The sequence below is a fragment of the Poeciliopsis prolifica genome, unplaced genomic scaffold (genome assembly GCF_027474105.1).
Source record: "Poeciliopsis prolifica strain line A6 unplaced genomic scaffold, Auburn_PproV2 SCAFFOLD121, whole genome shotgun sequence".
NCBI classification, from domain to species: Eukaryota; Metazoa; Chordata; class Actinopteri; order Cyprinodontiformes; family Poeciliidae; genus Poeciliopsis; species Poeciliopsis prolifica.
The window spans coordinates 253118-268173 of record NW_026562496.1 but is presented as its reverse complement, the minus strand read 5'-3'; the positions used below and the strand labels follow the sequence as shown (position 1 = coordinate 268173).

At 37.5% G+C, this 15056-nt stretch overlaps 1 protein-coding gene across 1 annotated transcript in view; it reads left to right on the top strand.

Annotated features, from left to right (window-relative positions):
• Window positions 1–15056, top strand: part of trpm4a (transient receptor potential cation channel, subfamily M, member 4a) — a 73562-nt gene that overhangs the window by 34424 nt on the left and 24082 nt on the right. Inside the window, exons 15-18 of the mRNA XM_055024483.1 lie at window positions 4399–4544; window positions 6585–6697; window positions 14518–14625; window positions 14718–14764. Coding sequence (XP_054880458.1) covers window positions 4399–4544; window positions 6585–6697; window positions 14518–14625; window positions 14718–14764 — 414 coding nt within the window. The remainder of the gene's footprint in view (window positions 1–4398; window positions 4545–6584; window positions 6698–14517; window positions 14626–14717; window positions 14765–15056) is intronic.

Below are 15056 nucleotides of genomic sequence, written 5' to 3'. Positions count from 1 at the left end.
ATGATTGCAGCTGCAGCGCTATCTGTGCCTCAAAATGTTTCCACAAGAAAGTAGTTTGTATTTAACCAAGCTTGCACACAATGTAATGCTAAATAATGACTATAAGTTTGGATCTAATAAGTAACTAATTAAAAACATGCTTAAAGAAATATAGTTAATTCTAATATAGATAAAATTATTTATAAAAAGTTTTAAGATCCTAGTGAACTTTTGAACCATGCTAAGGAATTTGTTAATTGCCTGGCAGACAGACTCTGTCTAAAGAGATTCTAGGCCTGTCTTTTCTGTAGAATCCTCCCTAAGAATTTATATAAGTTCAGAGATTCAGCAGTTGTTTTAGTTTGGATCTTTATCTAAATTTATGTGAATGTAGAATGTACTTTAACTTTCTATGGTATATTTCATATGTATCAAAACTATCCTGTGCAGTATTGTGCTAATTTAAAATATTATTTCAACAAGACCCTTTGCTCTGATGACGTTTATGCATGACACCACAACCTTCATGACAGAATTCCACGTCAACACTTTGCAGCACAGTGCTTGCTGGTGAATTAGGCAGTGGACTTGTAGTGGTGCGGTGAGACCTCATTCTTCAATCTCCCGGTACATGCATGCTATTAGGCCCCGAGACATGCCCACCATATTGGGAGCCCCGTCAGTTGTGATGCTGGCCAGCTTTGACCAGTCAAGGTCCAACTCTTCCATGGTTTGGTACACTTTTCCAAAAATATCCTCCCCAATTGTAGTCCCTCTGAGTCTTTGGAGGGCTGCCAGCTCCATGTATAAAAATGAGCAGCTGCGCGGTGTCCTGCACATCCGTGCTCTCATCCAGTGCTAACGAAAAAAATGTAACTCTTTCGCCTTCTGCTGCAGCTAGGTATATACATTACCACCGATTTCTTCAATGTGTCTGGTGATTGTACTGGCTGATAGACTCATGGCATTAAGACGTCTTTCTTCTCGGGACACACTTCCTCCGCTACAGCTCTCATGCATTTCTTGACAAATTTTTCGTCAGTGAAAGGTTTCCCGCTGCTTGCTATCAGTTGAGCAACCCGAAAGCTGGCCCGAACAGTTGACTGGTTCAGCTGAACTTGGCGTACAAATGTATTCTGCTGAGCTAACAATCCACTTTTTAGCTTTGAGTTTGTCTGCTCGCATTTGGCCTTGCAAGCTGTCATACTTGTCTTTTTGATGGGATTCATAGAGTATAGATTGTATTCTTTGAAAACCGCCACCGCCTCTTGACAGATGAGACAAACAGCCTTTTCTTTGCATTGGACAAAAAAATAATCGTTTGTCCACTGCAGGTCAAATGCCCTGCATTCTGAATCAATTTTTCTCTGACCTATTCTTTTCGCCATTATTTCGTTCTCTCTTTGAGAGAGGTGGGTTTAAGATTTTTCTGGGGTCTGTTATATGTTTCGCATATATGTCATTATACGTTATATGTGATGCATATGACTGATATATGTCAATTATATGCATGTATAAAATAGTTACTAACTAACAGTTAATAATAAATAAAGTTCATTACTAGGGAACATTTCATTGCAAAAGTCCAACTTATCAAATACAAATGCACATATATGCATTTGTATGCTGCACCAAATGTGGAGGCGGGCCGCAGTTTGGGGACCACTGGGTTAGAGGCTTAACCCTAATGAGGCCATGTTTTGAAATGAATATGGAAAAGTTAATTTATTCTATTACTTTTTTCCCCAAATGTAAAAATCTCAGGCATTGCTCGAGGAGAGTTTCAATGACTCTCTGCTGATCCACTGTCTGGTAGTAGTCAGTCACCATTCTCCTTCATGAATGTGTGGGCCACAAGATATAAAAATATTTTTTAAAATGTCAATCTGATAAAACTCTACAACTCTGGGAAAATAAGCAGGGATGGATGGACGGACACATGAATAATGTGTTTTAATATTTTCTTAGAAAATATTAAAATTTTCTAAAAAAGTAAATTTAGTTTTCATCATCTGTAAGCCAGAGATTTGCTTTATGAACCAAGTAATAAAACTGAATTTTCTTTTTGAAGGTATTCTAACCTATTGACCTTGTTAAGAATGAGATATTTCTACCTGTTGTTCGTTATCTTGTCTCCCCAGGACTGTTAATGCCAGGTGTAAATGTGAAACCATAAAGACGACAATCAAACAGAATTTATTCAAACAATCAAATGTATAAAATAACACCAACATTTCAACATGGCCACAAAGATTACCTTAGAAAAATACAAATTACGAAGATATGTCTCAGGGGAGCGCTGTGTGGACAGAAAAAAAATGCAGTCTCACCCCTGCGATCTGAATAGCTGTTTTAGCTCAATTACTTTTATATCAAAGTACATCAAAGCGGTTTTTCTCTGTCTGATGTGTTCTGATGTTATTTGCTTTAGAGGTGGACTCATCATACATCCCAGCAGCACATGGTTTTGGGCTACACATTGTTAAGAATTAAAAAGAGGAATAATTTGATTTGGCTCGTTAATTCTCCTCTGATCCCGGATTCTTGAGCCTCAATATGTGCAGGGAGAAAGAGCAATCATACCACATCAGACTTCAGATATCTGGAATTTATCCAGAGAATTCAAATGCAAACAGAATGTCACAATAAGCATCTCACCCAGAAATCCAAAAGTCCAAGACATGACAAAACAGAAATAATTGCATGAGTTTTTAGAGAGAAAGCAATTACAGAAAATGCATTTTCCGGGAATCGCGGACTCGGGCAGAAAGCAATTTGAATACTCTGTTGCAAACGAAAACTTTTATAAGCCTGTGCCTTTCACTAAATTTAAATATATGCAGTAGGAGGTGTGTTTTTCTTTGTGGGGCCTTCCCTGCGTTACTTTTATCACCTCTGCCCCACAGGCAGATATATGGATTGTCAAACTGGGTCTTTGGCGTACCAGGTGTCTCCTGCAAACTCTCCCTCGGGTTTATTTATGACCTATGTCTGTTTTGGTTTTCTGCCTCAATGATTGAACTAGTTTAGCATTAGACTTTGTTTTACTGAAACAAAATCTAATGCTAAACACTAACTATAAGTTTGGATCTAAAACTAACTAATTCAAAACATGCTTAAAGAAATATATTTAATTCTAGTATGGATAAAATTATTTATAATAAGTTTTAAGATCCTCGTGAACTTTTGAACCGCACTAGGAATTTGTTAATTGCCTGGCAGACAGACTCCCTGTCTATAGATCAGTTAAGGAGTCTAGGTCTCTTTTTCTGTAGAATCCTCCATATAGAATTTATGTAAGTTTCAGAGAGTGGCCAGTTGTTTTAGTTTGGATCTTTATCTAAGTTTGTTAACGTAAAGGTTAGCCTGTGTACTATTGTGCTAATTTAAAATTCTTATTTTCAACAACATACAAAGCAGGAGACTTTTTTTCTGGCTAGGAACAATGCATATCTTATGTTACATGAAAACAATTCTACTAAAGGTCATGGCATCCAGTAAATTCGCTGAACAGGCCATCCTCCCAACACTCCTGAAAGCAGCTTCCCAAACTAAGAACAATGGCTGTGCCATTTCATGTGGAAACATTTATACTCAGAAAATGTGTCTGAATTTTATCAACCAGGTGTACTTCCATTTTCCAAACTGTCCCAAACTGGTTTTCTAAGCCACACAAAGCCCTCCTGACCTCTTCTTTGACCTGTCACGTTGCTACATCAAACAAGCACCATTATAAAGTTTCTTAAAAAACTGGAAATGTACATAAATAAGCCACTGATATCTCTGTCGCTCACGATTTTTCACAATAAATCTGCTATTAAGGACGCAGCCGTCCGTCTCCAACTCCGAACCATGGTTTGATTCATGACCAGCTTACGCGCAGCGGCTCTGTTTCCCTCCTGTACTGCCAGATCGATAACGCTCAACTTAAAAGCTGCAGCATCAAACCGAGTCTAAAGTTAACCAAATTGAGGTCTACTAAAAACAAACAATCGAATATTTCAAAATTAGCTAAAATCAACATTACAAACTAGCATAATTAAACTAATATTTCCAAGAACCTGCACATGTTCATTACTTTTATGAATGTTTAACATGACATTACCTTACCTTCCCAGTGAAAGGCTAATATGTTACCTTTGTCAACAGTCATTTTTTTTATTGAGTATTAAAGTCATTAATACAAGCCAGTAATATTAAGATTAATATACAGCATAATTTTACCAATTTCTCATGTCTTAATCCGTCCCATGAGGTCTGATCAGGACAAAGTGTAAATGAAAATGGTTTGTGATACAACAATGAAGTTTTTTGTAGTCTCTTCTTTGATGTGGCAAATGAATCATAGATTTGAACTTAGTGTTAAACCAGCCAGCTTATGTTCCAAAACTTTCATGTTCTGTTTGTCCTGTATTTCAGACGTATTTGGTGAGTGTTACCAAAGCAGTGAGAGCCTCTCCTTCACACTCCTTATAAGGAAGTCTTCTGTGTGGGGCGGAGCTACATGTCTGGAGATGGCCACAGCAGCCGATGCCCGACTGTTCTGCAGTCATGATGGTGTTCAGGTAGAAAAATACATAGTTCCAAAAATCTGGCCTGTCAGTGACTGAATCCCATGTTTTCTCCATTTGAAGATAATGATTCCCACTGTGCTTCTCTTGTGTTCCAAAGCATAAGAAAGCATTTGTTCTATACATAAATGTATCACCTTTTGGATGAGTAAATTTCTCCCTTGTTTTTACCCGTTACTCAAAACTATCTGGAATCATTCTATGTGAGAAATAATGCACGTTTGAAAATAAAGCAAACGTGCACCAAATTTAATTTGTTCTCAGTTTTCTACTTTGATTTTGCACTAAGAAAATTATGTTATTTAGTCAAATTATCCTAATGATTACAGTTCCCTGATTATCTTGTGTTTAACCTTTTTTCAATGCTATAGTCAACCTTCTTAGTACTGTATTCCACTCCTCCACAGAAACAGAGATGTTAAATGTTCACCAGATCACTCTAGCATATTTCAGGATTAGTACTTGTCTTCTGCCCAAGGGCACTCTGACAAGTACTAGGGTAAAATACTCCTAACACCTGTTACTGAAATAGTTACTACAAAATAGATGTTCATTTTGTGAGCTCAACAAGTATGATAATAAGCTCAGAAAGCTGGTTTCATTTTCAGATCTTTGTCTACTGTTAAGAATTAAAAAGAGGAATAATTTGATTTGGCTCGTTAATTCTCCTCTGATCCCGGATTCTTGAGCCTCAACATGTGCAGGGAGAAAGAGCAACCATACCACATCAGACTTCAGATATCTGGAATTTATCCAGAGAATTCAAATGCAAACAGAATGTCACAATAAGCATCTCACCCAGAAATCCAAAAGTCCAAGACGTGACAAAACAGAACTTATTGCACGACTTGAAAGAAAGTACAGACAGAAAATGCATTTTCCGGAAATTGTGAACTCGGGCAGAAAGCAATTCAAATTCTCTGTTGCAAACGAAAACTTTTATAAGCCTGTGCCTTTCTCTAAATTTAAATATATGCATTAGTAGGTGTGTTCTTTCCTCCGTGGGCCTTCCCATTGATTTTATTACCTCTGGGGCCTGTTTAAACCACCCAGATCTTCTCATACCAGGCTCTTGCCCAGGCCTTGATTTATAGCGTGCAGCTGGAGCGTTCTCTGCCTCAAATGATTCCACAAAAAAGTAGTTTGTATTTTTTAAACAAACTTGCACAAAATCTAATGCTAAATAATGACTATAAGTTTGGATCTAAGAACTAAAGTGTTTTTCTTCTTAAAGAAGAACTCTTTTTGTAAATATCAGAAATATTTTAAAGTGGTTTTCTAAATCTATTATAACATAAACTGCATGCAAATAGTATGATTACAAAATAACTACTGTAAAACATGTCTTAATACTTAAAGAACATCCCTTATATATATTTTATTCTAGTATGGATAAAATTATTTGTAAAAAGTTTTAAGCTCCTAGTGATCTTTTGAACCACGCTTAGGAATTTGTTAATTGTCTGGCAGACAGACTCCCTGTCTAAAGAGATTTAAGGAAGTCTCAGTCTGTCTTTCTTTAAGATCCTCTCTATATAATTCATGTAAAACTTTTAGAGTGGCCAATTGTTTTAGTTTGGATCTTTATCTAAGTTTGTCTTAACGTAAAGGTTAGCCTGTGTACTATTGTGCTAATTTGAAATGCTATTTCAACACTACATTTGGATGTCTTCAATGGCAAAGATAACTGTACATAATTACATATATGCATAGCTAGTTGTATATGCTTGCATTGCATTAAAGTGAAAGCATTGCATTACTCCAATATCTCAGTTGCAATGGCCATCCTCACACTCTATAATAATTATTGTCCATGTGTGTTTATGGTGGAAGTCTCTAAACAGAATCTTGAAGAGAAGAAAGAGATAATAAAAAAACTTTACTTTGACTTGAGTATTGACATTTTTGGCCTACTTCACATTTGTCTGGCTTCCCAGTGCTCTTGGACTGATTATGGCTGTAGATAAAGACTGAATATCATCAGTCTGTCTTCTGTCTTTGATAACATTGTAACCTTTTGTTGCTCTGCTACAGTCTCTGTTGTCTGAGATATGGTGGGGGGACATGGACAGGTCAACTGAGGTCTGGAAGCTGATTCTCTCTTTCTTCATTCCTCCGCTCATCTATACCGATCTGATCAGCTTCAGGTTAGTCTTCCCTTATTACTGTGCAAAACTATGAGCTTAATATCAGGGTTTGTGCTTGTATTAGTATTATTTGATTTGAAATTGATTTCTTTCTGACTTTATTTTTTTAGTGCTGTGGCTTTTTTGACATTGTACTCAAACAAATAGAAGTAATGCATCAAATATTTTTTCTCAAGCAGAGTGTAAGTTTAGTTTTTCTCCATAAGGAAATGAGATTTGGAAATGAGAATTGTTGAGTATGATGTTTGCCACTGTTGTATTTCTGTTGGCACTACTTTGTGAAGCGGAAGTGTAGCACCGGTATCACACTGCTAACCGCGCCACTGGACCAGTTCTAGGCTCTAAGGAGTGGGGAGCAAGAATAACAGAACCAGAGACCTCTGCTTAAGTGTAATAAACCAATAATTTACTAAATGTAAAACACACAAATAAGATGCAACACATAAACAAAGAAAACTCTACAGATTCTCAAATGAAACTAAAAAAAAAAAGAAAATAAATAGAGTATATCACTCTTCACCAAAATGAAATACAATTATTCAAAACACATTCAAAGATATAATATATAGAAATCAAAGTATATCCGAAAATGAATTCAGTTCAATGAAAAGTCTTAGTTGACTCGATCCAACAAAAAGAATAATTCACTAAATTATCAGTTCAGTTCAATCCAGTTCGCCCTGGCAGCGAATTACCACACGCAGGAGAATCCCTCCTTAAAGTGATGGAGAAGATGAACGGAAGGTCTGGGTCTGGCTCGCCATCCTGAATCCGCGCCGTGAATGTGCGCGCCGTGAATGTGCGCGCCGTGAATGTGCGCGCCGTGAATGTGCGCGCCGTGAATGTGCGCGCCGTGAATGTGCGCGCCGTGAATGTGCGCGCCGCACAAGGCAGATAAATCCTGGCTCCGACCGAGCTTCCAACCAAGCAAAAAACCTGACCTGTATAACAAGTCGCAAACACAATAAAACAATTTTTAAATCTTCAAATTATACAAATACATTCTTCTTTACTCAATATGTTAACCAAATAACAGTTTATAATGGAACATTTCTTCTTAACGGCTATTGTAACGGCTATTGTAACGGCTACATTTTTTACAGTACAATACGGTGAAAGTACGAAAAAAAAACAAACATAAAACTCACCAAAACCAATATTCTCAATAAAATTCCTGTCAGTTCCCGACCAGGTAGATTATCTTTCTTAATTAAATTAACTTTCGCTGTTCATTAATCACCGCTCCACTCAGATTCCTCCTCTGCGCTCTCTCTCTCCCGCCTGTGAGCTGCAGCGTCACTCTGACGCTGCACCTGTGACGCTGGTCTCTTAAAGGGGCAGCGATACAATTTTCTGTTTACAGACTTTCAATCAACTATTTATTCCTATTTATGTCAGATTTTAACATGGGTTACAGAAGGTTATGCACTTACAAAAGCAATAAAGGCAGAGCCTTCTTGTTCTCTGTGTGTTAGACAAGAGCATAGCAGTGTGGCTACTGGTTAAATTGATTATGTCTCCTATGTATGTCATAAGTGAGTTAATACTTCTGCAAAGATGTATTCACGTGATACCGATGATGACGAAGAGCCCAGAGATTCCCGTGGAAATAATAGGAGATCCAGTGCAGAAGAACCACCAAAAATGCATTGTTTGTGTCCTCAAAATTTGTGATTATATATTTAGAACCAAAGTAATTCTAATATTTTCACAACTAATGATGCTTCTTTTTAGTTCAGCTGAATTTTCTCCAAGGCTCTTTCACATATTACAGATTCTTAACAAAGATCATTATATGTTCACAGATGTCAGAGAAGAATAAATCAAGTCAAATGAAAATGAATGAAAAATTGCTCTCATTAGAGTTCAGTTCAGTCCAATTAGCATGGTGATGATGTTGAAATGGTCATTTTGGGGACTTCCAGGAAGACAGTGGGGAAGACGGACGCATAATTTTGCTGCTCTACCACAATAAATAGCTGACAAAGTAATGAAAATTGATAAATGAGTACTAAACTAAAAGGAAAGGACTCAAGAGGACTGAGTTCTAGTCAAAATACAGACATGGAAGACATGAAGGCTGGTAGAAAAGACAACGTTACAGCAGGCTCCAATCAGCTAATGTTAGCCGAAGCTACACCGTCGAAAGCTACAGGAGATGCTAGCAGGGAAACAGTGATGCTAACAGAATTACTCTACACCTGGTAGAATCATTTATGGAGGACTTAAAGAAACGATTGGAGGGGCGGGACAGAAGACTGACTGAAGCAGAGGACAGAGGAAGTGCAACGGGAGACAGAACTATATGGCAGGACAGGGCACTGGGACACTTGCGAGAAAGAGAAGCTAGCCTCACGGCTAAATGTGACGACATGGAAAACAGACTCCGCCGTAATAACATCAGGCTGTATGGCGTCCCACAGGGAGCGGAAAAAGAAGATATGGTAACTTTATCACAGACTTTCTGAGCACTTCTCTAGAGTTTCAAGAAGAAGTTGTTAAACTAGAAACTGCACACAGAGCATTAGGCCCAAAGCCTAAAGTTGAAGTGGCTCCTCCAACATCCATTATAGCCCGGTTCCTGGACTTTAATGAGAAACAAAAAGTGCTATTACAAGCTTGGAAGCAAAGAAACATAAAGTACCAAGAGCACACAATTTGTTTCGACCATGATTACTCACCTGACCTCCAGAAGAAAAGAAAATAGGTCAAGAGAGGTAATAAAGAAACTAAAAGAAAAGAACATTAATGCCCAGTCACCATATCCAGCTCAGCTGAAACTCTTCATGAACCGAGGCACAAAACTCTTCCTCTCACTTTCAGCAGCACACTCTACACTGAAAGATCTCGGCATTGAATCATCCCAGGAGGACAGAGAGATACTGGAAGTGGAGCTGATAGGGGATGGATGGACAACCCAGAGAAAGAACAGGAAGAGCCAACAGCTGAACCCTGCTGAGATCAGAGCCATTATCCATGGTGACAACAGAGATGAACCACAAAACTGGACAAATAGCCATTTGACCAGAGACCAGTGCCACAGAAGGCTAAAATTCTGCCGTTTGATTGAAGAAATGGGGCTAGTTGATATATGGTGTCAAAGCCACCCCAAGGAGTGTGATTACACATTTTTCTCAAAAATCCATGGAATTTATTCCAGAATAGATCTCTTTTTTGTTTAAAGGAGGATGCACATAAAGTTACAAATACTCCTCAAAGAAATTTGCCTCAAAAAGAGGAACTAGGCAGAGATGTCCCCTTCCGCCTCTATTATTTGCCAATAGTATCGAGCCCCTGGCAGAAAAAACATGGCCAGACATGTTATTTATGGAATAAAAGCAGGTCGAGTCACCCATAAAATTTCATTATATGCGGGTGTTATTTTGTATATTTCTAATCCCTTGGCTTATGACATTGAAAGATTTTGGAGAAATATCAGGCTACAAAGTTAATGAAACCAAGTCAGAAGCTATTATGTTGGTGGGGAAATGGCCTACTGTTTTAGATAAAGAGGTCACTTTTAATTGGTCCAAGAGGGGATTCAAATATTTAGGTGTGACGATTACACCACAAACCTTGCAACTATTCAATGGAAATTATAGTAGATTAATCACACAAATAAAATCAGACCTGGCTATTCTGTCCCTTCTGGGCACAATAGAAACAGTGAGAATGAATGTGCTCCCATGATTAATGTACCTATTTCAGGCACTTCCTATTTGGATACCTGCCTCCACTTTTAAAATTTTGGATAAAATTATTAATAACTATTTGGTAAAGGAGGAAACCAAGAATCAGACAGAAATTATTGTTAAGCCCAAGAGAAAGATGAACTGGATTAGTCTGGAGAACAATGCTTGCCCACTGGCACCACTTGAAGCCATTCCATTTTTGGAGGAAAAAATTGAAAGGATTTAAAAGTTGAAAATGAGTGGATTAATTGTACATACAGAGTCTGGCCTCTGGTGAGGAAGAAAATAGGAGCACCTTTAACAGTGTCACGCATAATGAAAATAGCCAGGATTACTGATTTTTTTTTTTTTTTTTTTTTACAAACAAACTGGATATGGGTTTTCAGAGATGGGCACAGAAAGGACTATTAAGAATTAATCAGTTATTCAGTGGAGAAACTTATGTCATTTCGGCAGTTACAAGATAAATATGGATTATTCTCAAAAGATTTCTATGAGTACTTACAAGTAGGGGATTACCTTTTATCACACAAAGAATGGCCTACCTTGAAATATTTCTGATAAAATGTGTAGAGGACCATAATAAGAGGAACATTATATCTAATTGATATAAACATTTACAGATGCATTTCTCTGACAATTCTATAGATGTGAAGCAAAATTAGGAACTAAAAATATTGTCAATATTGTTATTGAAGATGAGGAGTGGGAGGAAATTTGTGAAATAGTTTTAAGATCACCCACAGTCCAGGTTGGAAAGAATTTAGCTTTAAATGTTTGTTTAAAAGCACCCTTTTTTCCCTTTCTTTCTTTTTTCTCTTTCTCACTTTCTCACTTTCTTTTGTTGTATTATGTAAGTGGATGTATAAATATGCATATGCAGATATGTTGGATTCATAATATTCTTAAATAAAGAATAAAAGAAAAAAGAAATGGTAATTTTGAAGTTCTTATACACTAAATGACTAACAGTACATCAAATAACTGTTTTCTGTGATTACGGATCTCTAGTTAAACGTTTGTTTCCGTCTAGCAGGTGTTCCTTTGTGGCTGCTATCGATTGGAGCAACCTTTGCCACCCACTGGATGTAGGGACAAACAACAGCCTCAGCTTTCTGCTTCATGTTACACTGAACATCGGCCAGCAGTGTGCTACTGATCGCTAACAGCCTTTTGATATTAGGCAGGAGTTTGTTCGCCCAACCAACTCCCTCCATCCAACGGGTGGCACAGGTTGCTACAATCAATAGTAGCCAAACAGGCACACCCACTAGAAGGAAACAAACGCACCCAGTACAACACTTTCATTCTATTGGAAGTTGCCACGTGACGGTTCCAAAAGGCAGTTCCAAAGCTAGCAGAGGACGTTTTGAAAGCGAGCAGAGAGTTCTGCAAGAGCATGAGGAGAAAGGTTTGAGTAAACATTACAAATTTTGAGACAAAAAACATGAAGTCCTGCTTTCAAAATGAAAATGTAAGCAAAAGTATTAAGTTTTGAGAAGAAAGACATGTAATCCTGCTTTCAGACTGAAAATGTGTGCTCTCAAATTATGGAAGAAAAATTCCTCCATAAAGACCTGGCTTGGCATGAATCTCCACTAAGCCTGGTTTAACCCTTGTAAAATGGATAACACAATATGCAGATCACGTTATGTCAAACCAGCTTTATCTTTTATCCAGAGGCCCGCTTCACAAAACCAGGATAGTGGATATTTGAATATCCTGGCTGTATTAAGTTCTGTCATGTTGGATGGTGAACATTGGTGGAGCCATTTTCAGGTCTCTCCAGAGATACTCAATTGGGTTTAGGTTAGGGCTCTGTCTGTGCCTGTCAAGAATGGCCACAGTTATTCCGAAGCCACTCTTTTGTTATTCTAGCTGTGTGCTTCGGATCATCGTCTTGTTGGGAGGTGAACCTTCAACCCAGTCTAAGGTCCTGAGAACTTGAAAGAGGTTTTCTTATATCTGTACTTTGCTGCATTCATTGTGTTGCCACAAGGTTTATTCACTGTATTCACTCATGTGTTTGAAGAGGAAAAATAAAAACTTCCACTGCGCTCCAATATATGGATGCAAACAAATAATTTATTCCACAGTTTTGTGTGTTATTCTTTACAAGAGCAGTTGAATCTTAGGCAACCTTCACAACCAAACTACAGTTGAAAAACCGTGTGGCTCTGTAGATATTACTTGCAGCGCTTTTCCTTTCTCTATCTATCCTTCATTAACGCTCCAGCGCAGCACACCTCATTTGCATAAATTGCAAAATGGCCAATTAAGCTATAAACATATAACCTAAAATAAAACACTCAATTTACAATAAAACATTACAAAATTAACTACATGCAATTCTAATAATGTTATCTAAACCTCAACAAATGCACTTATTAAATGACTAAACAAATATGTTTTAACAGTAACTGTGTTAACTGTGTAACTATTGTACTGCCTTTGCATTGTACCTCACGATAAAGCATAAATAAAGTTTTGGAACAGTAACTGAATATTATTTTACATTAACTTGGCCTCCACATTCATCTTTCATTCCATTGCAACAGTCTTCCTGTCCCTGCAGCTGAAAAAGATCCCCAAAGAATGATGCTGCCACAACCGTGTTTTGGGATTGCATTGGGCAGGTGATCAGCTGTGCCAGGTTTTCTCCACACAGAGCGCTTAGAATTAACGCCAAAAAGTTGAATATTTGTCTCATCACACGATGAGTTATTTAAGGTCTTATATAAACAATTGTGTACCTTTCCTAATCAAGTCCAATCAGTTTAATTAAACATACATTGGACTTCAATTAAGGAGTAAAACCATCTCAAGGACAATCAGAAAAAATTGACAACTTTTTAGCTAAATATGCGTGTTGGTATACTTGTGATATTTCAGTTTTTCTTTTTTAATAAATTTGGAAAAAATTAAAATTTCTGTTTTTCAGTCAAGATAGGGTGCTGAGTGTACATTCGTGAGTGTACATTTGTTTCATTGCATGGCGACAATGAAACAAAGAGTGAAAACTTTAAAAGGGTCTGAATTCTGTCTGTACCCACTGTATGTATTTATTTTTTTATCAGTAAGATAAAGTCACATCAGTCCATGCTGTTCATATTATAGACTTAAATACATAGTCATGTCAATGCTTTTCCTGCTTAGTGCTGCTCTTATTCCTTTTTCTGCTCTCTTGACAGCTAGCAGTCCTTCATAGCCTTACTGGGGTTCATGGTCTTTATTTTGTCATCTGCATATGTAAGCATGGCTCTGGAAGAATGTGAAAGGGATATATAACAGCAACGTTTAGTTCTTGTCATATTTTTTCTTCAGTAAACCAGTGGCGGAGCTAGACTTTTTTTCAAGGGGTGGCCAAAGTGAGCAAGGCTTTATCAGAGGGGTCCATATACAAATGGACCGTTCCATGGAACGAAAGGAAAAAATATTTGTTTCCTTTCGTTTAAAATTAATTAATACAACTAGTGAGGTTATAATTCAAAGCTTTCATATTACATAGCCTACTTACATTTCAGTCATAAAACTTAATGGTTTTTTCTCATATTCTTACCACACACATTTCAAGCAAGAGCTGGGAGATATAAAACATTAGAGGGCAGCATGTGCACTAAAACATATGTTAAAAGAATCTGTCTAAAACACAATCTATCAGCACTAGCATGGCTAATATAATAAACGAGGCACTATGCAGCGGTGCACAACCATTTTTTTTATTTTTTTTATTTTTTTTTTTAGAAATGTAGGACAAGTGCCGCCTCTCATTAGGAAGGTAACAGCGGTTACCGGTGAGCGGTAAAATGTAAATACCTGCAGAACTCCTTGACGGTGTAACTCTAAAGCCACGGGTGTGTTTGGATCAAGCAGGACCCACATGTCAGTTTAACCAATGAACAGCGTCCGGTATCGGGCTGCTTTCAGGGACAGTCGGAAATTACAGTTTTCCTGGCAAATCTTTGCCGATCTCATAAGTATTATATTTTAAAATGACCATTTCCAGTGGGGTGGCAGTAGGGGTGGCAAGGGCTCTGTTGGGGGTGGCAAGTGCCACCCCGGCCACCCCTCTGGCTCTGCCACTGCAGTAGACCCTTAACAGCACGTGATGTTTTTTTGTTTGTTCAGGGAACTAGAAGAGGAGATCAAACCTTTTGCAGATCACCACATCAGAGACAATGACAGCGTAGAGGGGATTGATGCCGCTGACTTCTCCATTGCTGACATCATACAAAAGTAAAATCAAACAATATATAAATCAAACTATTGTGTTTGATCATTTTAGTACTATTTGTAACAATACAATCCCATGCTTGTTTTAACTGCAGTGAGGAAGACATGGAAGAATTGAAGACCCTGAAGGAAGGCCTAAAAGGCAGGTTTGGACGTGTATTCTGCTGTTTGTATAGGCGTGTGCTAATGATATAAAAAGAAAGAAATCACAATATAGAACTGCAGAGGTTAGCAAAAGCCAAAAAAAAAAAAAAGAAAAAACAATAAATAAATAAACAAGTCATGAATAAGTTAAGACTTCAATTCGAATATTGTTCTTTTTTTGTTTTGGGTTTCTTTATTTATTTATTTATTTATTTTACAAGAAACGTACTCTGGCTCAGAACATTGTTAAAATTGCCAGAAGAAACAGGTATACAGCATCTTTGGTCTCA